The 25,594-nt window shown below is 36.9% G+C and overlaps 1 protein-coding gene across 2 annotated transcripts in view; it reads right to left on the bottom strand.

Annotated features, from left to right (window-relative positions):
* MYO3B (myosin IIIB) overlaps window positions 1–25,594 on the bottom strand; it is a 206,688-nt gene that overhangs the window by 87,718 nt on the left and 93,376 nt on the right. Inside the window, exons 12-24 of one of the 2 annotated variants that reach the window (XM_054830464.1) lie at window positions 21,194–21,290; window positions 20,144–20,260; window positions 19,171–19,275; window positions 16,433–16,516; window positions 15,543–15,745; window positions 15,077–15,175; window positions 14,359–14,473; window positions 13,845–13,971; window positions 13,494–13,704; window positions 12,249–12,396; window positions 11,852–12,005; window positions 9,783–9,871; window positions 8,130–8,259 (exon numbers count right to left, since the gene is read on the bottom strand). In XM_054830464.1, coding sequence (XP_054686439.1) covers window positions 8,130–8,259; window positions 9,783–9,871; window positions 11,852–12,005; window positions 12,249–12,396; window positions 13,494–13,704; window positions 13,845–13,971; window positions 14,359–14,473; window positions 15,077–15,175; window positions 15,543–15,745; window positions 16,433–16,516; window positions 19,171–19,275; window positions 20,144–20,260; window positions 21,194–21,290 — 1,679 coding nt within the window. Of the gene's footprint in view, window positions 1–8,129; window positions 8,260–9,782; window positions 9,872–11,851; window positions 12,006–12,248; window positions 12,397–13,493; window positions 13,705–13,844; window positions 13,972–14,358; window positions 14,474–15,076; window positions 15,176–15,542; window positions 15,746–16,432; window positions 16,517–19,170; window positions 19,276–20,143; window positions 20,261–21,193; window positions 21,291–22,136; window positions 22,178–25,594 lie in introns of those variants that run through there. The other variant, XM_054830465.1, reaches the window with a different exon arrangement.

Raw genomic sequence — 25,594 nt, 5'->3', positions numbered from 1 at the left:
TGATGGCCAGGTTCCCAGGCGCAGGACAAGGGAGGGTCATGTGGTTCTGGAAAAAAGGGTGGCAGAGGGGAAGTGGATTGCCTGCTGGACAAACTCTTTGTTTGGCCACAGCCAGGTGGGCATAGATTGGGCACCCCTGTCCAAACACAGGACTAATGATAGAGGTGGCACACTATGTAGGGCTGAGAGCTAACTATGTGAAGCTGCATCTAGGCAAAAATGAAAAAAAATGAAAAATTATGTGGAAAAAGCAATTAGCAGTTATAGTGTAAACAATGCTGGAGTCTTCTACTGCTTGATGCCCAGCATTTTCTTTAGTCAGGTCTGTAGCCTGACTAGCTGGAGACTTGATTAACTGGGTGGAGACTGACTGACAGGCTGGGCAGAGCCTGATTTGGTCAGTCTCCCAGCTGCTGCATTACATAACAAAGGGGCTCAGCTTTTTATCATTTATACATTGTCAGAAGATACAGGTCATTTCTTTCAGATATGGTCTTTAGCAACGTCCATCCATGTCTTTGATAGTGTACAATTTGATGCTGTTGTGCGTAATCTACTCAGGAGAAAAAACCTTGAAATCTCTGGGGAACAGCAGACAGTACAGAACGCTGCCATCTGCATTGTTAGCGAAGTACCTCACCATCAACACGAGGTTTTCCATTGCCCCAGCAGACTGCTCTGGTTCCTGTACCACATCTGTAACTGAGATTAGAAGAAAACTACAGAGGTGTATTTTCTAGGAAGACTTTGCTGTTGAGGAATTCTCCATTAATTTTCAGCATTAGCCAAAACTCTCTTATTTTAATCACCTCTATTCAGGACAGACAATAAGTTTATTTCTTCTTCCAGAGGTATGTGGAAGAATACTTCTAAAAAACATATACAGGTTGAAAATATGGTTACCACACATGCTGATTCAGCTCTGGTCTTCCTCATTGTTTTATGTAATTGACATCCTTTCTCTTGCACGTTATGTAAGATTTTTTTCCCCCCAAAATAATACATGCTTTATCTAGAAAAGTAAAAGTTTAATTATGAAGAAGTTATCTCAGTATTTTATCTATGCTCCCTCACCAACATGAACCAACAACAAGCACTCTGGTAGCCCACACCTCAGTCTTGTCTGTGATGATCTCGGGACTGCCCTCAAACACTAATTAAGCTTCACAGTACTCAGTTTAACCTGAGGCCAAAATAATTTTCTACAAGGACAGCGAATAAACAGAAAACCCAAGAGAAGTCAAGAACTGTGATTTCCAGCCCACTGTTTGTATTTCCAGAGTATGTTCCCTCTCCATACAATGTGTAAAACATTTTATGGTATATATTCTATCACTTAGGACCTGCTGCTGGTGCTGCTCCATACATACCTAGTGTGATCAAAATCCTGCTAAAGCCAGTGAAGATTCCCAATGAATTCATTGGTAAAAATTCAGGTATAAAGATGTCACCGAAAGCACATGGAATAATACAGAGGAACACTTCCTCTGACCTCACTATGACTCTCATTCTTCTCAGTGTTTAAGATCCTAAGCTAGACAGGATGAAAACGGTGTCAAAACCAGGTTTTGCCACTTCTCTCAAGAGAAGAGTTGTCTTTTAAAAGTCTTAATTCAGGATGAAGCATAGTTACAGAACCTCATGAAAGTCTCAGGCCTCTCTGTTTTTGAAATCTAGGCATTAATGGTGTTGACTACTAATTTAATCAAGTCTCAAAGGCTTTTCAACTGAACATTTATGAAATACTCTGAAACAAATACACAAAATCCAGCACAGACTCAGAGGTTTGCTATCCACCAACCACATTCATCTCTTAGATACATTAACTCCTAATTTAATTATTTTGAAAGAGTGGGAAATATAAGCACGTAAAGGAAACACCAAAAAACATTATGGGTATTGAAACCAGCAAGGTTATCTGAGTATTCAACAAATTTATCTGCTCTACAAACTCACTAGCAAATTTAAAAATAATTGCTCTTATAGGATTTGATCTTGAGAGCTACTGAATGCTTCCAATGATGTACTGAGCATCTTTGACACAACTTGACCTTACAGCACAGTGCCTGTAGAAACTGCCTAGGAAACTACTCATTAAAACAACTACTGTATAATGTTCTCTGAATATTTTTCTATTTAAATTCTGTATATGCTGCATGGTGAGATCCCATAGTCTACTAGTTAATATTAAAACCAGTAACATCTTCTAATACATCTTTTGCTTCCTCGATATCAACACATTTTGAATTTAATTAGTATACAATGAAGTGTTGAGATTAGTTGTTGTTCACTACTGTGAGATAATGTTCATTATAAAATTGAGAAGTTAGACTAAAAACATGAAAATTGAAAAGATATCTCCTCTCTTCTGAGAGAAAGGTAAAGAAAAATTATTCTCAAGATTTGTCCTACAAAGAATGGCCTATTATGAATTAAATCAGTAAGCTCATCAAGATCTGTTCTTAAACTTGCCTACTTGTACTTTTTTTTAAGGGTTCAATTTGCAAACACTTGGAGACAAAAAAAGTCTATGCCCTTTGTCCATTTTCAATACAATGTAATCTGTGAAGTCACACGTTAAAAACAGTGGACTTCTGCTTGGGCAGCACACTTTCCCAAACATAAACGTGATAAATCTAACTTGACCCTTCTCAGCTGTTGTGCTTACTGCCATGTGCAATTCCAGAGATTCACTGACACTCTTTATTTATAGGGAGTTATTCTCAACAGTAAATAATTGTTATGTCTTAGTCCTGCTAAAGCTTTATATGAGACCTTAACTTTGATCTGATAGATGGTTCTGTTTCTAAATGAGTTCCATTTTTAGGGCTATTTTAGGGCATGTTTTGGATCTTACTACTAGCAAGTCTTGTATCTGTGTACTTCATTTGTCCTATGACACAAAACTTAGGATGTGAAGAAAAAGAAACACTGAACTGTAAAATGCTCAACTGAAAAACTAAATAAAGTAATCCAATGCTTTACCTCTCAAACTCAGTTAAGCTACATTTAACTTAGTTTACTGATGTCCCACATCTGCAACCCAGTAAAGTTCACAATTGTTATGTTGCACAGCTGTGGTTTAAAGCCTCTCTTTGCACAAAACACTGGCAGCAAAGCAAAACCGATTTACTTTTATATGCTTTTAACATATGGACCAGTTAGAAGTAGGAAAGCCTCTGTGTCCCAAGCGAAAATATATAGCTTCCATTAACTTGACCCAAATTCTTACAAAATATAAATTCTGAATCATCTTTAAGTAAAGAGATTATAATTACAATGGCTTTGTTTCCGATTCATTTGACTTAGAGTGCTGACTGTTACCTTTTAGAGGTGAAAATACTAACAGAGAAGTACCATTATAAAAAGATTTTATTGTAGGATAAATTAGAAAAAATGTATTTGAGTCTTTTGCCCTATTGTGATGTGTGGAATTAAGAGGGAAAAAAATCCGCTAAGCCCAAATGGAAACATGCTATATTTCAGTGCATAAGTGTGCCACACACCAGGCCAAGGGACCTGCCACTACTTATTGCTAGAGGAAGGACTTGTACGCAATAGGAGTGCAGAGTGACAAACATGACAGGTCAAATCATGGTTGCACTGAAAACAATGGCAAAGCACCTATGATTTCAACTGGCCAAGATTTCACTCTATGCCCAGTAGTATCTGTTCATGGGACTGAAATGCAAGAAAATCCATTTGTTTCCCTCAGTTTCTGACTCTTCATAAGGAATCAGCTAGCTGCTGTTAAAATTACAGACAAATTAATATTGAGATCGTACTCTTGTCAACAAGGAGTGGTAAAGTGATTTTGCCCTAGTTCTTGTGTTCTTTAGCATGCAAAAAGAAAGCCTGAAACTTTTTTTCACATTCTCTCTCAGCACGTGGTCTGTTAGCTGTTTGTATTTTTTAATATGATACATACATTTTTTATAATTACTTTTTTCTGAGGGCTATAAGCAGGGCTGGTGACTCAAAGGCACAAAGAACATAGACTAAAAATCAATACTGAGGGAGGGAAATGACCTTTAGGCAGGCTAATTATAATTAATTTGGTTTTGAAAAAAATCTATTTTCCTCCTATTTGGGACAAAAAAATTCCCTTGTTAAAACATCACTATTCTAACTCTTCACTGAAGGTTGTGAAAACTTTCATCTGTTCTTTTGACAGATTATGCTCAAATATCTAGGCACAGTGAACAAGGAGTATTTATTAGCAATGGATGATATACTGACACTGTATCACTCTGAATGTGTGAGCAATACCCAATGCTACCAAAATTATTAGACATGATGTTGCTGTAGTGGTAATGGTACTCAGCTCTGTACTTATTCTACGCAGTCAAGCCTCAGAGACAGGACAGGGACCTGTGTCTCTGCTCTGGTGATGGGAAGGCTGGAGGATTTCCTCTCCCTCCAGGTGACAACTCTTCCCCTGCTCTCCAGCAAGGACCTAAGGCAGAGCAGAGCAACCCTGACAAAAGCTCTAAAGGTCTATGAGTCCCAGAAGGGGAAAAAGTCTGCAGACATTTTGTTTCAAGAGTGGAGAATTATGTTGTGCTGCAGTTTTTCTGAGAAAATGAAGTCCCTGTATCACACCTCCCTATCCCACCAGCATGATCTGGTCAGCTGGGGAACATAAGGTAAGAGAGAGGAAAAGTGGAAGAGGGAGCCGCAGCGTCCAAAAGCCCCAGTGGTGCTCTGCCACCACTTAAAGGTGATGCTGCAAAAGTTCTTCAGTATCAGGACAGTGGTCTGACTCCTCACTGACACCACTAGTGAATGTACCAAGGCTTGCAATTTTTCCAATTAAAGCCCTCTTCTCTTACAAAGGGACTCTATTTTCTAGATCACGATTCCTTTTCTTTCTGATGCTTTAGCTGCAATAGTGATAAACCTAAACTAGAGACAAACAGGAATGCATTATATCAGAATATACAAAATTCTCAGCACAAGAAGCCATGTCTGTAGAAAAAAGTGACAAATAAGGAAGCAATTGGCAGAATTGGTAGGTTAAACCAGAATATGTTTGTTCAGTTTTGAGGTTAAAGGTCCCTAGAAAGTGCAAACAGATTCCAAAACATGCCAAACGTGCCTAAGTTTCCACTGAAAGATGACAAAACATGCTGTACACACTACAAAATTAGTGCCAGAATATTTAAGTTCTGGTGTCTCATATCAGTAATTGGGCACTCTCTTAACCATAAATTACTATTACAAATGCATATTTAATGCCCTGCTGTTAATTTCTGGCCCTTTAAACTACACAGTCTGCTACTGTGAAATAGAAGCATTTAAGAGGGGATAAGTATATTTGATAAATTACAGGGATTAACATGATCTTAAATTAGTAAAAGAATTTAGTCTTTTTAATATTTATTTTCTTGCTGCTGCTCAGTTTTTGACAGCAGAAGACATGACAGTTATATAAATATACTTCAAACACAGGATATTCTCAGGGTGGGAAAGGCATCTTTTTGTTCTTACTGGTATTTAAGAACTACATTTTCAGTAATTGTCAGACCCATGTTACCAGTCTCAAATTGCCTCTTGCTTCTGGGATAGCACCACCTAGTGACTATTACGCATATTAGAGACTGCTGCTTGGCAAAAACCACGTACGCTGCAAATTCCAGAGCTACTTGCAAGCAGATGTGAGAATGTGCTGTCACTCATCTTCAAACAAAACACCGGAGATACTGGCAGAAGGCTCATTTCAAGTCAGGGTTACCTGGAGAGATGCAATATGGCTTCCATGTAAATTATTAACTTTCGCATCAGTCAGTAATCTACAAAAAGCTGGAGAAAATTGTATCGAGATTATGAATCTTAATCTGTATTTTTTCTGGTTTGCTTTAGGAATGTAGCACATGTTGAGTGGAGGCAAGAGGGCTAAGAGGCAAGGACAGATTATGATGGGACATTTACACAGTCATTGTTCTTTTGTTTACAAAAGCCTCTTTGTAGAAAGTTAAGAGAATAGCATTATCTTTCTTCACTGAGCAGAGATGAAGCAGCATTGCCAGCAATACCTTCTGTTCTCAGCCAAACCTTTCATTTATCTTGCAAGCTGCCGAAACTAAACCTGGCAACAATCTGATTTTAGAACACAGAGGCCCCAACACAGGATGTGAGTGCCAATTATATTAGACAGCTGGAAAAAATAGAGCAAAATCACAAAGACTTTTTTAAAATAAAAATGACATAAGGGTTGTAAGCTATTCTTATAACACCATGCACAGGAGCATATTAATAATATTTTTTTTAACAGGATGTCCTGTACCAGCTTGACAGAAATACAGACAATACTCAACTTGCTGTATGCTCCTCATAGAAAGGTAAATGTTTTATAACAGGAGGCAGAAAGCACACAATTCATGTAAATAGGAAACAAAAAAGGAATGTAAGAGACAAAAAAGTGGAAATACACCAACAAGGTAACTATACATTACTGCAATGAGAAGTATCTTCTTACTGAACCTTTTATGCATCTTGGGCAAAATACCCAAGTTCAGTGCTGCTGCCACTGAAAATACCTCTAAAAAGCCAGAGGAAGATGAGTTTCGTGAAAGCATCAGCATTCTGATCTAAAAATAGAAATAAAATCAAAAGTATAATATTTACAATAATTGGGACTGATAATTGGGACAAAGCACCTAATCTGTTTCATTCTGACAGTAGCTCCAAGGTATAAAATGGCTCACACAGGCGGGTGTGGAGGCACATTTGACCAGATGTGAACCTTTTTTTGTTTGCTTGATCCATCCAGCATGAGTAAAAGAATCTCTTTTACTAGTTTAACATGGACTCAAATATCAGAAGTAGACACAAAGATTCTTTGTTCCCCACTTGGGCACAAACCAGCCCTACTCCATCTTAAACTATATCCCCCTCCAACTAAGCTTGTCATAGCTGAAAGGAGAAGCAGATTCCTCATTGGATCCTCACCTCTCAGGGACCTCTAAAAGCTAATTTGAAGCGGGGGTGGGGGGCAGGTAATCCAGAGCCTTCTAATTACAGGAAAATAACAGAGACACTACAACAGGAATCTATCCTATATAGAATATAAACAGATATTTTGCTATCAGTTTTACACATGCAAAGGCGGCTCAAATATATGTTTTTCTCCGGATGTTCTTTTTCTACATAGAAACCTCAAGAGAGGTTAAAGGCATCACCAGAGGCTGTGACTGGGCTACTGAGGTTCCAGACATCCCAGACAGAGCTGCTGCACAGGCACAGAATTGCATCTACAGCCCACGTACAATAAGCCTACATAGCACTACTTAATGCATGTACACTTATTTCTACCTAAAAATACAACCACCTCATTTGCATATGCCATATCAGATCACAAGAATTTTGCAATCTAATACAATCCATCAGTTTTAGAGTATTCCTTAGTATTACATCTTTTTCTTATCCATTATGAAAAAGATACTTTAAAAATGTAGAAAGTATTCAGAGACGTGTACATTTGTTGGCTTGTTTGCATGTATACTGCAGAACTATCATTTGTATAGGTTACTGGCATTCTGGCATCTATCCACAGAGTAATCAAACTTCATCTTGCTGTTTTATTTAGCTATAGATCTGTGCATTTTCATGTAAGTCAGTGTCAACAAGCTTTAAATCAAGTGAATTAACGAATTCTAGCAGATTAGTATGTGTTTTTAATAATTTGTAAGAAACTTTATGCATTGCATCAATGCATCTAAATAGATGGATATTACCTCCAAACCAACTTGATCTACATTACATGATTTATGAACTGTAAGACACAGTACATAAGAATCTATCAGCTGAGAACTGATCTTAGTAAAGGACTAAGAATCAGGAAACTCCCATATTCTTATCCTGCTCTGAGAATGAGTTCTTACTCCACACATCAGATAATCTCCCCTTCTCTGGAGCGAGGGATGAATCTTGCTGTCTGGGTTTTTTAGAAGAATTCATGTCCACATATTTTTTTTAAAAAAATAAATCATAACATTTTAGATATCTAGGAAACTTTAAACAGCAGAGCTGAACAAGAATTAAAAAAAAATTGTCCAGAAACAACTAGAGTTTTAGAGGAGTAAGTAGCTGAAGAGGTTGCAATGTTAGCAAAGCTGTGCAGAAAATACCTGTTTTTGTTAATGGGCTAGAGAACAGCTGCTGAAGAAGTTTGTTCTCTGATGTTCGCAACACCACCACTACGTCAGCAGGAAGAGTGTCTCTGTTCTTCTCAAGGAATGCAGAGGCATCATACAATACCTAGCATGGGAAACAGAGTCAGAAAAGTTGCCAAAAACGGCTACCCAAAACCTACTATGTTCTTTAAAATGTGAACAAATGTGAACAGTCAAGATGACCAAGTAGACTAGTTAGTTTGGCTCTGACAAGCCAATGAATTATCTTCAAAGGACTTAAAAGCTACAGCAGTGTCTTCAGAATGTGAACTAGCTATAAACAGCACCTATATTCATAGCATGTCACTGCACATAAAATTGAGTTAAATGGCTTAAATCTTATTGTATTATGCTTTGTCATGTCATAATTTGGTATGCATGATGCAATATACCAGAGATACCTCATTAAAGCTTAAGTTAACAGTTTAGGTGTAAAATAAAAGGTTCTCAGGTGGTCGTCAACTATTTGGTGTCTGCACCAAACTTGTGATCTATAATTAGACCTGTTGGAGGAACAGGAGTAAGTTGCACATCTAGGTATGTTAAAATCGGCTTCTCGCTGCTTCGAAAATGATAGTAGGAAAACAAAACATTGACATTTTTCAATTATTTTAATTTGTTTTATTATAAATTAATGCCTGGCTATTTGTATTCATATAAGAATCAGTTAATTTTGCTTAACTATTTTTTTTTAAATTGCTGTAATTTTTTATACCTGTTTTATTATCACTAGCAATATTCCTCTCTAGCCTAATTCCACTGGAGTCCATTAGTTTACACAAAAACTGAATGTTCTCCTGCAATAGAGAACTGGCCAGTGGTGGTTTTATGACTTGGCCATTTGGGCATAAAGAATTTACTAAACCTGTGTGAAATTTTACAGTTATTCTTAACAAGCCAGAAAGCTGGACAAAGTTTACTAGAACCTATCTTAAAATTTTGGAGTCTTATAATGAACCAGAGATGAGACTTCATTGATAACTATATAAAATATGGCTATTTAATTTTGATTTTGTTTATAAACAAAGATTTGGACCTGAAATCACAAGCAAAGCTCATATTATGTGAAACAACTGGACTGTTATTCCCCATATAAAGTAATCGGTGAATTGCTGAGAACAAAAGAAGTTAGGTGCTGCAGAGTACAAGAAAACATCTGTGTTCACTAGCTCCAGTCTTTCCAGTGCTCTCTATAGGATTTTAAATTCTATTACAGACACTGTTTTATATTGCATTTTATCTGTATGCTCACACACACTCACACACAGAACTACTATGGCATTCACACAATGTTAACAATCGTGTAGCCTGTTCTGGCTCCAGAGAGTTGCTCCTTTGAAATAACTGTAGTAGTGGTGTTTCTGGTGTCAGATTTCTTTCAGAATAAAAGGTGGTTACTGTCTACACAATTTGTGAAACAGCCTGAATGATAGGTTCTAAAATGGACTACTACACATCAACATTTTATTGTAGATTCTAGGTTTCTACAAACTTTATAATTTTGCCTCTTAAAATGAGAAAAAAAAAATCATAAAGCAGAAACTTTGCATAAAACAAATAATGACATACCACTGTTATTTGAACTAAATAAAAATCACATGACCTTACCTTTCCAGCATAGTGCTGAATACCAAATGAGAGTTCTACTCCTTTTGGTCTCCAAAAGTATTTGCATCGCAAGTTATCTTCAAATTTATCTAGACATTGAGAAGAGATGCTGATATAAGTGACTTAGAGTGACTAACTAAAATCTTCATCCTAAGCAGGGACAGTTTCCTGCTCAAGAAGCCAGAACTACTATAAACACACATATTATCAGACTGCTCAGAAATAGCTGTGTGCCAGCTTCTCCATGCTTTCTTCCAAGGTGCCACTTCTGAATGGAACAGCTCATTCTAAACTAGCCCAGTAAGACTGTCTTTCAAATCCCACTGTTTGTGAACAGTTTTGTGCATGGAAAACTGTCAAATAAGAGGGGCCAATGAGAAGGTGTGACGACTTCTCATATTCTGCTATGAATTTGCTTATATTATATATAAGGTTTGGGGTGAGTTTATTTCAACTATGTACATTCAAAACTGTGCATATATCTCACTTGCTTAAATGCCTATTATTTGTATTTTCCCTATCTTCTTTTCCCTCTTGATTTAGCTTTGTGCATCATGTTTTAAGTACATGTTAATGTCTTCAGGCTGGGACCATCTCTCATTTATCTTTGGACTTCTACAGAGAAAGAGGCTTCTATCTAAAACCTCTTTGAAAGAGGCTTTCTGTTTCCCATGACTACCTCTAAAGAGCTGACAGAAAAAGAAACACCACTTTCTAAGAAAAATGTCTTTTATGCCCTGTGATATTTTGTATGCTCTTTAATATTTTGTAGTGAAATTAGTGCTGATACTGTAAAACTTGCTATTATATTTCTTTATCTGAACAAGCAACTAGAGACCTGAGGCCAGAATCAATTGATAAAATTCTCCGTCATGTTGTGTAGGTAAGATAATATTATCAAAATGTTTTTTCTATGTTAGAATCCATTAATATTTTGTGTTAGGTTTTTCTTTCTACTAATGTTTAATCGAGCTTGTATTTAAAGCAAAAAGAACTAAGTTTGGAATTTGGGGGGGGGGGGCAGGGGAGAGAGTGGTGAAATTAATGATTGTCTGGCACATCTGGAGAGGGCAAAATATCCCACTTTCCTGTCTCCTTGAGGGATCCTGCTGTACTGTGTACAGACCAGCAATAAGACCGATCGGCACTGGACCAAGGAAGGTACCCCTGTGAAACTAAGTTCAATATTCAGCATTAACTGATTCATAGGACCCACAGGGAGGTACACAGCTTTAGTACACAAATGAGGACTGGAATGAAACCACTGCACTCCTCCTATCTGGGACATAAATTCAAGTTTCAACTCAGCCTAGCAGAAGTGAAAAATCTTGTACATATATCATGCAATTTAACAGGCAGCTGTTATTCTTCTCTGACTAGCAGTTTGAGTCTCTGCTGCATATTCCATTGAAGGAACCGGAACTCTGTTTCATATGGCAGGGAAAAACGTAGCTTTAGTAAATAAAAGCAAGACAACAGTTTTATACACAGCATGCGCTGCACGTTTTAAAGTTGGCACCAAGATTTGTTAAAATATATGTAAAATATGCATGAAGGAAGGGAAATATTCAGCCAGATGGCACACCAGAAATAACACACACTTTCTATTTATGATGAGATAATCTGGAGTGAAGCAGTATTTTCTAATTGGATAAACATGGGCCTAGGAGCCTGGGAGATCTAAATTTCACTCTCAGTGCTAATGTTGCTCGCAGGGTGGTCCTAGACACAAGATTCTACTATGTCTCAGCCTTTCCTTCAGTAAATGGGGATGAATGCTGCTTGATGTACTTCACATACAGGGACAAGACAGAGGTTATTTCCTTGTAACACTGGAAAGACAATAAGCCCTTGACACCTGATATATAAGGTAACTTTTGCAATATAAAAAGAACAGAAAACACATAAGCAGAGAAAAATGATGAAGCACAACGAAAAATATACTTAAAATGTCAAATGAAATAGCACAGCCTCAACAGGACAATGAGGCTAGTAAAACTTGAGTAAAGATGTCATTCTGTCCTCTCAAAATGTGTTTGTTATTTCCCAGAATTTTTGTTTGTACATACCAACTAAAGTTAGGTCTGTTGCCTGAGGAAATCGACTTTCTTCATCTAGTAGAGACAGGAGACCCATGGGTTTCTGGAGGAACATATCTAGAAGTGGACGGTTGTCCTCATAGTCCACTGTGGTAGCATCAATTCCCTCACTCTGATATTCCATCTGCAAAGTCACCAGCACAGTTTTAATACTGAACCAGTAAAAGCAACATCATCATTAGGATATTTATGATGCACAGCAATAGTCCATTGGCCCCAACAACATCATTAGCAAAACTTAAACTGAAACATGGCATTATCTTGCATTTAAATCATACACCCATTTTATAGTTTATAATATACTCCTGAATATGATCTACAGTTCAGGACAGCTGATTCAACCAGACATCATCAGAGTTGAATTTACCTGCTCAAGTGCAAAGATATGTTGATTGAAATAAAACTGGATCTGTTCATTAGCAATATTTATGCACAGTTGTTCAAAGGAATTTCTTGCAAAGTTCTCAAATCCGAATATGTCTAGTATCCCAACATTCATCCTGTTTTCAGCATTGCTGCATGTGAAAATACAAACAAAATGCATCACAGGCAACACAAAGTCAAAATAAAAAGAAACATGGTGACTAAGATTGTGTAATTGATTCAGTCTGCTGTAAAAAGAGAGGAGAAAAAGTGTGTTTGAACCTAAGATAACTTGTGCATTTGTTCAGCATCATTAACAATTTTGTTTTCCACTTCTTGCAAATTTCCATGAAGAAGGCAGAAGAATCATAGGTACGTAGTAACAGACACTTAGCAGCCATATTAAAAGAAGTTTCAATAGGCAGATCCCACATAGAATTTATTGTTCACTCCTCCAGGTAGACAAAAGGTGTCAAGCTTTAATAGTATGCTTTTGCTATACTCAGTCAGAAGGGTAATTACCAAGTCTGCTGCTGCTACAAGCTAGACTGTTAAGAACCCACGTGCTAGGTCGAGTATACTCATACCACAGTCACCGCTAGAACTGCAACTATAGATGAGGACATGCCTCTATGATATAGTGAAGTGCCAACAGAGATCTCAGATCAGAGGCGTTTTCACATCACCTAAGGGTTTTTCTTGTTTCTGAAAATCTCTACAGATGCTTGAAAAGGCCAAAGCAGCCACATCAGCACCTGGCAAAAAAATCATAAGGATGACAATGCGAACATTTCTGTAATTATGAAAAATAAAAAAATCATCACTTACATCTCAAGTAGCAGCACAATAATAATCTGAGATCTGTATTTATTACTAGCTTACAAAAGCAGGAGGACTGTAAGGACTGTGAATACATACTAAAGTTTTTCAGTGTACTCCAATTATTTATTATTTGCCTTTGGTATGATTTTAATGTTTACTACATAGGAAGCTTCTTTTTAAAGAATTGTATAGCATTTTAACCACCCAATTTCCATTGACTTCAGTAGCTAAATTCCACTCAGCTCTTTGAAAATGTTGGGGTTAATGTCCTGGAAACGGAATTCAGTATCACAGCATGAAAGCCATTTTGAAGCCTAGCAAAAATAAACACAGCACCCTTTCTGCAAAATCAAAAATATACAAATGGATGAACCCATCAAAGACATATGCACAGTAAATACACATGATTCAGTGATGCGTAACTTGCCATATATTTTTATCTGGCTGAAGCAGCGTATTAATACGATTTACGATCCAGCTGAAGAGCCGGCCATAAAGTGCTTTAGACATGGCATCTCGCACGTCAGCTGCTTTGTCCACGGTGTTTGTTCGGATAATAGTCTCCCCTCGTGTTACAACACAGTGGGAGGTTAGGGCCTCCTGAAGCTCTTCTGACCCAATACTTAGCAGTGCAGCAGCTAAAAGTGCAAAAAAGATACACAACTGTGATTACGCAGTGGAAATCACCAGCATTGCCCAATTGTTACCATGAGTTAGAAATTCTCACAAATACAGTCAAATGGCATTTACAGAACCAACAATGTTAAAATGTCTTTACCATTATCTAAGGCTTCTGGGTTGGGAACCTCACTTTTATCTGTTTGGTGTTGTGAAGAAATGGCAGCAAACTCAATATTTCCAGTATTTAAGATTCCAGTCAGAATTCTGTACACTGAGTACACTTCCTGTAAAAGATGACAAGAAGCACTTTTAAGGAATCCAAATAGATATATAGATCATATTTAGGCTATGAAAGAAAAAGGTGAGCACTGGAATGACTATTAAAGCTTGTAGCTTGCTCTGAGACCAAGTTCTACAAATTCAAGCTCCTATTGACACAAAACAGTGTGATACAGAATTGTGAATGAACTTGCCTGAGTACCAACTGAGACCTCAGACTGGTCTTGGCTTCCAAGCATGTGGTTATGCTTTCACAGTTCATTTCTGTCATAAGAGAGATTCTGTGGCACAGGTGTGTATCCACAAACCCAAATGGCAGCCTGTGCACAGGCAGTACTGGAGGTGGTTTTTATAAAGAAGGTCAACAATGGTTTAGCAACTGGATCTCTTACCTCGTCAGTGAATCCTATAATTCTAAAGCAATGCTGAATCGCTTCAAATTGTCTTCCATAGGAATCTTTAGTGACAATATCATGCATTACTCTTCCAGTTTCATTATCAATATATCTAAATAGAGTGGAAGAAAGAAAGCACCATACTAGCAGATATGCCAGTACAACCTCCAGTGACTTCAATGCATGTACCTCAGTAACTGGAAAGAACATTTGCTTCAATATTTTCCAATTACGTACTCTGGTGCTAATTCATAAGAAGTTTTTGTTTCTTTTGCACTAACTTTTGCTTATTCTCTGTTAACATCTATTATAGCGTTACCAACATTTCACACACATCCCCTCATCCAATACAGATCAGATGCACCCGAAGTACAAATACCAATTAAAAACCACAACTCCAATACATATTCTGGGTTCTTACTGAAGCATTACAGTAAGAAATCAGAAGATGCTTGTCCTGATTTGAAAGTGTGGCAGAATAGCTAAATAATAAGAAGTTTGATTCTTCCTCCTTCTCTTTAAATAGTTCAAGTTCTCAAACAAATACAAATAATGTAATGCCTTATTGTCCATCCTCTTCTTTGCTTGGGAGGATTAAAAAAGATCCTTAAGGGATGGAGAAGGATTAAGAGAGATTTTAAGGCATCATACTGAAAGCAAGAGCTGATCAATAGCTAATTACAACGAGCAGTTAAAACAAGTGAGTGGTAGTTACCTAGGAGGCTTTTTATCAGGAAGTCTATATTCAGAAAGTTTCTTCTGATGATAAAGGCCAGCATAAATATAATAAAATATATGGAAATTTTTCTCTCCCCTGGAAAAAAAAAGTATTCTTTTAAAGCACACGTGTTTATTCTTGTGGCACCTTGTACAATGTAAAAGTAGAAGTTCTCATGATGAACTCACTGAAGTAGGTAGCAAATCCCCCACTTTTAATGGTGTAGGATCAGCAACTGTGAAACACAAAACCCAGCCAATCACCATATTTCTTCAAAGAACGGAGCTGCTCTGGCATCCACTCTCAAGAGAACCTAACTGGCTATTCTTGTCGTCATAGCACTGTACAAAGGATCACTGCTTTAGCAGAAGACAGGAAAGCATTTAAAATAAAGAATTTTGGAGAATTAAACAGAATCCAAACATTATGTAAATGTGAAAGGACACACAATTAATATACCTACACAGCCTGTTTTATGACCCTTGATTTTTCAAGTAGATATTCAGAAATCTTTGCCCCCATTACAGCTCCCGTGGGCGTAAACATCATTTCCAGATACTTTCCAAATCGACTGGAGTTGTCATTGATGGCAGTGCAGGCATTACCAAATGCTTCAACCAGAGGATTCACTTGAAGAATTTTCTCACGTAAAGCACGGTTATTGGCCTTGACAGAACAGATACAGACCAGAAGGATCATTAAAAGACTATATTGCTTACCCACAACCCAGTTCTTGCTTCAGAAGCATAGCATCCTTTTCTCATGCTTGTATGGACTTAGGATACTGCATTAACCTTTCTACTTATACAACACCAGGGCCAACAAACTGATGAGGAAGTCTCCCACAGGTAGGAAAAACCAGATTCTTCTTTTCCTGCAACTGTTCTGCCACTGAAGGTGTCATATAATTAGTTAAGAGTACCAAAACCATCAAAACCTAAACACATCTACTTAAGGTTAACCTTACGCACTTGATTTTCCCATCATTTTGCACTAATAGTATTACTCATAACATTTAAATGTATAAAAGCTTCTAAGATTAGAGCCATAGCAAGATCTGTCATTCTTTATTGTATAAATGAACAATGCTGTATGTGATAAATGCTGTAGATAACTACAGGCACTGACCACTCAGGATCTGGCACCTTCTCTTTAAAAAAGTATTGAATGGCTGGTGTAGGTCATACTCTAGTATCTTAATTCAATATTCTCATATGCATGATTACTCTGTCCCTAACTCAAGTGGGGCAATTCACACGAACGGCTTTAAGTATTAAAGATAAAATAAAGTGGAAATTGGGTGTGGGGTTGGGAGGATTTGTTCACAGTTTTAAATGATTGGCTAAGAAATACCTTTCCCAAGAAGGTCAAATGTTGGACGATCAGATGGGCACTTTCTGTCTTTCCAGCACCACTTTCCCCACTGATGATAATACACTGAACACACAAAACAAAACAGTTAAGTGCATAGCTTACCACATGGTCGATTTCAGCTATTACTGCTCCTATCTGTTATCTAATGCTTGGTACTGAGACTACAAAATACTTTAAGGGTCAATTCCCTCAAGTCCCTTCTGAAAGAAAAGATCAGCAGAGGGTCAGTGTAATAATTTATTCCCCAGATTACTGAAATGCATCTTACAATGCCTGATAGCAACGTGCATGTGTGTGAAGCAGTAACTGAATTTCTAAGGGCTAAGGCACATAAACAAGTGACCACATGTACAGGCTAACACATTCTATGCACCTATGTGGCTTGTTTCAAATGTTTAAAACTCAGAAGACTGCAAGAGGTCAGTTGATGTAACGTAATTCAACAGTGCATCTGAGCTCACTGCATTGACTTTGTATGAATTAACATGAAACACAGGATACAGCTGTATTTAATATACTGACCAAAAGTCTGCTCCTGGCTTTAAAAATGATCTTAAATAATTGCTGCTGTGTAGAGAGGTTATTCTGCAGGCAACATTCAAGCTGATATTCAAGATAAAACAGCAAACTAGCATGTAAACATTTCAGAAAAACATGCATCCTTTCATTGGATGATTCTGGGAGAACATATCCATCTTCTTCCTGAGTCAGCAGTCCTTAACATGTGATATTTTATAGGCTCTCCAAATGGCTTCCAGATGCAGGAACTAGCTAGAATGGTTTAAATCACTTGGCATCATCCTGTCTGCTGTTACGCTTCAGGGACAAGATGGAACTAGAAGCCCAGTACACCCTGAAAGCCAGTTCACACCTGAACACTGAAGCACGAGCACTTCAGGTCATAGCAAGTAAGAATTCAAACAGCATTTATTATTTTCCCATTTTTTCATATGTTCTACAGATCACCAGTACAAATATTAGTCTACTTAAGATACAGTACCAACTGACATATAATTAAAATGTTAACACTAAGCAGTTGCACAGATTTGCGTGTTTTTATGCAAACACCTGACAATTATTTGCACCACACTGTGAATATACAAGATTCTTGGCTGGGAGAAGACAGAAGGTCCTAAAATACTTGATGCAATGACACTTAATAAAGAACTGAGCTTTGTGCAAAGTTTTGAAAGATGTAGCAGTTCTCTGGTAGTGTCCTGCACAGCAGGTACAGGGATTGACTCTAAATAACGGGTGCAATATGACATTTGCAGCTCATTTATTTGCTTCTTGATAGGTATTTTTGTTCTTCTTTGAAACAGATAACCCAATGATAGGTTTACAGGGTTACAATACCTAACTTAATTGTCTTCGTGTGACTAGAGAAGTTGCGTACAACAGTTTATACAGTTAAAGTCCAAGAGTTCTTGTAGGACTCCTAAAACTCTTGTAAAATTGGCCAGAACTTGACTTTACCTTCAGGAGAAATGTTAGACCTGGAGTCAATTTTCAGGCTTCACAGGAAAATACAAGGGAAACCTCAATGGATTAAACAAACAGAATCAATACATTTTTGATCTGATTATCTAACATTGGCCAGGTAATGGAGATAAACATGCTCCTGTAATCCCTTGCAAACAGAAAATAGTAAACTGATTTAGATCTAAATGCAAATCACTTCTTAAATGGGTATGAAACATATAAGATTAAAGATGTACAAAGTTAGCCTGACGGGCTGATGTCAAAACTAATTTTTTTCCCCAGATAACAAGTTCTCACATAAGTTATTCTAGATGAGTACTTGTTTTCTTTAATGCCTCCATCAAAGAGCACATAAGCCATTAAAGAAGTTCTAGCCATCTCTCTACACTTACTTAGTAGAACTCCTTTTTTCTTCATCTTCCATGTCCCTTTTACTTGTCATCTTTGCTTGGTATTTTCTGCTGCAGGGCTTTTATTATTTTATTCTGCTTTTGTGATTTTCATAGAAAATGCTTTTTTAATTATTGTGTGATGTGCAGGGTAAAATCAGGAGGATTTTATAAATAAAAAATAATTATTAGCGCTCAATATTCATTTATATACGTTCATATTAGAAAGAGTACAAAGTTACAATCTTAAGACTGTAATACAAAGAAATCTAGCTTCTACAGCATGGTATTTCATCCTCATTGCTATATAATCGGATTTGTGTTCTTATTACATTTATATTAGACATATCCTTAATATATTTTACTAAAAAAATTGTTTCCTATTTTTTGTGACTTGTAGTTAAAGGAATTGATTATCCATTGCTTGATAGTGTCTTTATGCAATGGAAAACTGGTTTGAACTCTGTTAATCTGCTATGGCATTGAGACCCTCCTATTTTACACAGGTGTAAATTAGTACAGTACCTAGTGCAAGACAGGCTAGAATCAGAGTGTGCAGCAACACTCTGCAGCTGGTATCAACTGCCAGGACTTCACGGGTGCCTAGGAAACGATATTGATCAGGTAATCCTATCATCTTATCGGAACTTTTAGTCTCTTTTATGCCACTGTGTCCTCTTCAGAATTCCCAAATCTGACTAGATTTCTACTCTAGCTTTCCTGATGTAGGAATAAAAGGCTTAAAGAAAAAATTTCCCAAAGCATAACAGAACATTAGCCATAGCCATGTAGCGTAGTGGCAATAAGATTAACATGAAATCTAAACCAAAATGAACAGATTCTTACCTGATCTTTGCTGAACGTAACCATACTTTGGTAGGCAGCATCAGCAGAGGCAAATATGTGGGGGGGATTTGATGAACGCTTCACACCATGGTAAAGCTTGGAGAACTAAATTTTAAAAAGAACACACGATAGTCAAAATAAGCAACTTAGCTACATAATTAAGAACTGAAAAGAGAATAGTGACTACCTTCTGCCTGTTCAACAGAAGGCAGTTGCCTGTTTTACCATGGAACTTCCACTGAATCACCTGGAAGAGGAATAGTAATTCTTGGCACTGCCCAACTTCCAGAATACAAATTACAACACCTAAAATGCACTCCGACGTTTCCCACACAAGACAGTGAAAAGAACTGTATCACTAGGAACAGAGTTTCAAACACAAGCAATCAACCAAGGAAATACCTAACCTATACAAAAGAAACTTCAAAGATAACAGTGAATCTGAAATCTGGCCCCTCTACCTGCAACCCTGATTTAGGCACCCATGGAGACTAAGATTTATGGCTCCACCTCTCTCCATATTTGTAGGGAATGAATCTGCCTCTGTCTTTACAGCATTTGATTCACTTGTTTCTTTTAAGTAGCAGCTGATGGCACAGGACATGCAATAACCCAATAGTCAGAGCAATTCTTCAGGAAGCAACAGCCTCAGCACGAGGAAGTTCATATAACCATCTTCTGTTTCCCAGAAGAAAGCCCTAAATGCCAGACAAGAGGCACAGCTGTGACTGGAGTAATCTTCATCCCTCTTCTGCAATTTGTGTCACCAAGCAGAAAGGAATGAAATCAAATGAGATTGAATTTATGTATTTTTTAATTTAAATTAAAAAAAAAAAGAAAATAAAAAGATTTGTAGCCACACTTCTCTGGAAGAAGAAAAGACTGGAGTTTAGTCTGTGCTCCTAGCTTTTAGCCAGTGGTGTTAATATAAAATGTAAAGTGAGTACTGTCCACAGCTTGGAGTCTTTCTTACCTGGGGAGAATAAATGCTGAGATTCTGGAAGGGGTTTAAGGCTATTAAAATGTCTCCAACATAAGTATAAATTTGTAAGTCAGCATAGCGTTTCTGCAACTGATGGATAATTGTATCCTGAGAAGATTACAAAAAGTTTGATAGTTAAACAGTATTTTCCCAGTTAGGAAGATTTTTGTAAATATACTGAGAACACTGATTAAGAAATACTTATTATAAGTGTTACTAATTATTTATCAAATGCCAACACCACAAAACTGAACAAATATTTTCAAAATTCTTGCTAATGCCGTAAAACTAAGTTAAATGGCTACTTGTATTTCCAGATTAGTACAAATTTTGTTATAGCAGCCTGATAATTTTGTTATATTTTCTGAAGATAAAATGGCCATGCACATTATTGCTGCACTTCATAGTACATTTCCATTCATTTTTTTATTTAACCATGAAACAAGGATAACAATTTTTCAAGGATTAAATTTTAAGTGGTAGTAAGAGACTGTATTAAACAGGACACAAGTACAATTTAGTATTATGTCTTTTTCTGCTGGCATGCAATTTAAGGATCATCAAAATAATTGATACTCTGCATATAGGTGATATATGCAGAGTATTAATCGAAAGGATCATCAAAACACTTGATACTCTGCGTATAGGTGATATAGTGAAATGTATTGTTTTATCACTTTTTATCCAGAAGCTGTAGATACCATATTACTCTATATAAATCCATTAGTTTTAGGAAAAATCACTTAAATCTAGATCTTCATGACTAAACTTCACATTTTAGGAAACTCACAAAATAATTCAAACTGGCATCACTCAAATTCTTCCACATAATAGGATTCACTGCTACTGATTTTATGTCACTATACAGAATATTAACAAAGTGACAAGACCAGATCAGTCATGTCAAAATTCTTTTTCCATGGTGAGACAAAACCTTGCAAGAAGCAACTCTTCTCATTTTGTTAAAAGAAACCTAAAAAGCAGAAACAGGCAAAATGTGAGGCACAATTGTCAGAAACTGCTACTCAGAGAGCACAGTACCTCATCTAGAACTTCTAGATTTACCAGGTCATCATCTAGAGAGTACTTGTCAGCTCCATCCACATGGTAAGGTCTTCTAGTATGGATTCGTTCATGCCTGGAAGTTTATTAGTAGAGCACCAGTGTTATAAAACCGTATTGAAGACAGCAAACATTAAGAGGCAATGGGAAGTCATGGGTGAGTGTTTTTATCATGCAGAAAACACAGACACGCTCTCTGAAATATATATTTTGGCTTGAAATATCCTTTTATAAAAGCAATAGGTCAGCTTGCTGTCCAGTGTAATATCTCTTTTCTCTTTCACAATATATAAACCTATCTATTTATCAGTGCTCAGAGATGAATAATTATCCATAGGCTTACTACTCCCCACTCACACAGTAAAGTATAAAAAAATTCTCCCTCTTTTCCCTTCCCTTCTCGCTCTAAGTTAATAAACTACCACTCTGTTTAATTACATTTCCCCCCCACATACCCAGCCTATAGTTTTGTTATCTAATAAAGTTACACGAAGTAATAAGTAGTATAAAATCCTTCTGTTACCTTGGTATATGCCAAAGCGCCTCCTCAGATGACCCTAGATCTGCCCCAAAACAACATTTTTGAACCACAGCTGCCATCAGACTCTAAACTGTATGGATGTTCATCAGTCAGCTTGTCCTCAGAGATTTAAGCCACACAATAAGCAGCAGAGACAAACTGTCACATAACCCCTTTATAATCAGATTATACTGAAGGAATCTTTGAAAATGCTGTGTGTATGTTTTTAAACAACACATCTTGTTGAAACAGGGACAAATCAAGAGGCTGTAATATGTCTTCCACAGAGGGAGTGAAATATGAATGCTGTAAGCACAACTAGGCTTTTCTTTACAACAAACATAATCAAAGCATAGTAGGAGGACACCCACCGAGATACAGTCTGCATCCTGCTGAGTAACATTTAGCATTGATCCTCAATGACAGTCCCTGACAGACTGTTTCTGCATTGGTTGCCATGTAGAAAGTAGGAATCACATGATCACACATCCCGAAACAATGCTAAATATTATATCAATCACTAAGAGAATGGTACTGTGACTTGGCAGTAAACATTGTTCGTCTATAATGTTGAAGGTTAATAAGAAGATGTAGCAGGTCTTTTTTTTTAACCATATCTTCGTATATTCATGGAATCCTGTTTCAAAAATGAGCATTGAGGCTTTTGCTTTTTTCCCCTTTATATACACTTCTACATTTGAACCTAGTCAGCTTTCATTAAGTAAATAGAATGTTTTCATATCCAAGAGCTATTATATGATCAGAAGAATTATTGCATGAAAAGCCTCTAACAAAGAGGAAGGAGAAGAAGAGTGTTAGCTATACAGCTTCACTGATAATTGCAAATCACATTTAAAGATCCTAATTTTTCTATGTCTATTTTTATTCATTTTCCTTATTTACTTCTGGCTACTCTGTGAGTTCTGGAAAACTATTCTGTAATGGTTTATTTGAATGGTAACTAAATACAACTGTGCAAACTGTTTTGTCATATAGGAAATAAAATAGCGGGAACATAGCAGGTTTTGCTGACAGTCCCACTTACATTTTACATGCTACATTCCCAGAGATGGTAGTTTGCTTGATGGTGTACATACGAAGAAAGGAAAGGAGAGCACAAATAAGAAGCTATGAAAGAAAACAAAAAATGTTACAGTGGATGTTATTTCCAGTGGGCAGCATCAAGACTGTGTGAATTTGTTCAAAGTTCCATTTGATTAAATTTTCCATTTTCAGATCTTTGAGTAGGTGGTGGGTTGTGGGTTCTTTTGGCCTTCTTTGTTTAAGCAGTCATTATATTCAAGAATATTACACAAGCCAGATCCTCAAAGGAGTAGAAATGCATGTAAGAGGCCTAATGTACTAGTGTTTTTTCTAATTGTTGTTTCCATTTCAAACCAGAATTCAACCTCTTCACTGTAGAGAAAAAAATCTTCTACAGATCTACAAAAAGACCTGTTTTATTGTTGTAAATAATGTAAATCATTTAGAGATGGGAGGACCTCTCAGCCTACAAATGAAGCAAATATTTTAACAGTTGCTTCACTTCATGGAAATGTAACTAATAGAGCAATGGCTAAACATTATAGCTAACATAACTCATCTGTGAAGATTTTCTTCCTGGAGCAAACCATCATAGCCACAATATTAAATTGCAAGAAGCTCCAAGTACGGATGTATCTACCAGAGGTGCAGGGAGGAGGGGGAAGGAGGGCACATTCAAACCTAAGCATCTCTAATTGCAGAATGGCTTTGTAAACTAATCTGTTATCTGATTGTGTACTAAACTCCCACTGTTTGTTCTCCTTAAGTGATAAATGAATCAAATTTTTTTATTGGAAAGGGTTTTTGTTAACACTATGTAGATAAATAACTAAGGAAACTGGTCTTAGTCAAATATAAGTAAACTTATATACCTTTGTGCATATATTTTCTTGTGCTTAACTCATTTTCCTAAGTACATGATTAGGAAGAGGATATTAGGAGCATAACATCACATTAGCTTCAAATCTCCTGCTGGCCTCATCAGTTTTCTACTGACCCTATGTCCTACAGACATATTGACAGAGTGGGGAGGAAGAATACAGACAATAACCTTTAATTATTTCCACAATTTTACATCAGAAATACAATCTACTTTTAAAATATTTTTTTTTTAAATCTTAAAAAGCAGAAGGAAATACTCTTAATTGGGGAAATATTTTTTGCATAAAGAGTAGAATTATCAGCCATTTTTTCAACTACCATGCCTTTTGATGACATACAAAATGTACAAATTCTAAGCAAAAGGAAAATCAAAGGTGCTAGGTTATCTGCCTTAAGGTTCCAGCAATGCTCTGAATCATTCCCTGGGGGATGTAGCTTCTTCACTGACAAAAGAAGTGCCGTAAAGGGCCAGTCACTCAAGGTACCTAACTTTATCAAACCTGAAGAGCAGCATTAGGTTTATTCCAGAACTCTAATGATGAGCACTGTCTGTTGGAAAAGTTTCTTTCCTCCCAAGCACCCTCCCTTTGCCTTTTTATTAGGCAGGAATAGCTGGAAGGGACAGGGTTTTCCTGGATTTTGGAGGAGGAGCGAAAGGTGAGAAGCATTTCTCCCTCAGGAGAACAATTTCATGAAGAGAGTGGGAAGCATTCATTTGTTTGGGGAAGAGATAGTTTGAAAGAAAATAACCTCTTTCTGTACTAGAGACCAGCCATAGTAACAGAACTGAACTGTAAATAGCTATATGCTCATAGGACCCCGCTATCAAGCTGATGATGGGGAAGGAAAAGCTAGATAGACCACACAGACTTCTAGATTAAAAAGACATCTTGCTGGCAGGTCCAACTTGTGGAAGAAACCAGCATAGACCAAGAATTTTTATGCTCATTGGGAAGCTTCCTCTCCGATCTCTCTCCCCTCCACCCCTAACATTCTTTTATGAGTGCCTTTATTTTGGCTTCTTGGTGCAGTTAAGCATTTATGTTTACTGAGGTTTTTTCCTAGTACTCACATAGGAAAAACAGTTTCTGTACTTGTTGTTCTTTGCATTATTGCCAATTTGAAAATGAATTGCACCCAAACTGAGACTGACAAGAAAAATACTCAATACAATGAGAAAGAAAAAAGAGTGGAGAGTGTGCTACTGCTACACAGAGAAACACAGCCTATTTCCTGTGCATTGCAAAGAGTGAATTTTGCTCCTGTACATCAAGTTTCAGCCTGGAGTAATCTGTTGAAGCAAGGTCATAATAGAAACACTGACACAGCCTTAATTACAATATAAATGCTGCAGCTATAACAAAAATCTGTGGAACCTCCAGTAAAATCACACACACTATAATCAGATCAAGGATCACTTTTGGGGGCCAAGGTAGCTTTGTGATTTTAAAAAAAGGAGAAAAAAAGTTTTTTATTCATTTGCTTAATATTCATATAGATGAAGGCTAGAACAATTGCATTAAATTACATTGTGTATAACATCAGAGGACTATTTCTGGTTCTGTTTCTGTTATTATCTCTGAGTCCAAAGGAAATTACTGGCTAGATGCAATCAAGTTCCTTGTAGTTAATTGCTTTCAAAACTAAATGTGAGCTGGCAGAGAAGCTAGATATCTGGTTGTAAGAATTACTTCCTTGGATGGACTGCTGCTGTAATCCAGCTGGCTAATAAGAAGGGGAAAGCTGCCAAGCCACCGAAGTATCATCTTAATATCCGACAAGGTAGCCTGAACATACCTGCCTTTCTCAAACTATTAGATGCTTAGATTTCTTTTTGCTTTTTTTTCATTTTTTCTTTTTTTTTTTTTTTTTCCCCAGGCTTCTTCAAGTTTGGTTCTTCCTGATGTACAGATTCGCATTTTATCCTTCAAAAT

This window comes from Grus americana, chromosome 6 (genome assembly GCF_028858705.1).
Source record: "Grus americana isolate bGruAme1 chromosome 6, bGruAme1.mat, whole genome shotgun sequence".
In the NCBI taxonomy this organism is placed as follows: Eukaryota; Metazoa; Chordata; class Aves; order Gruiformes; family Gruidae; genus Grus; species Grus americana.
This window is presented reverse-complemented; position numbering and strand designations above follow the sequence as displayed.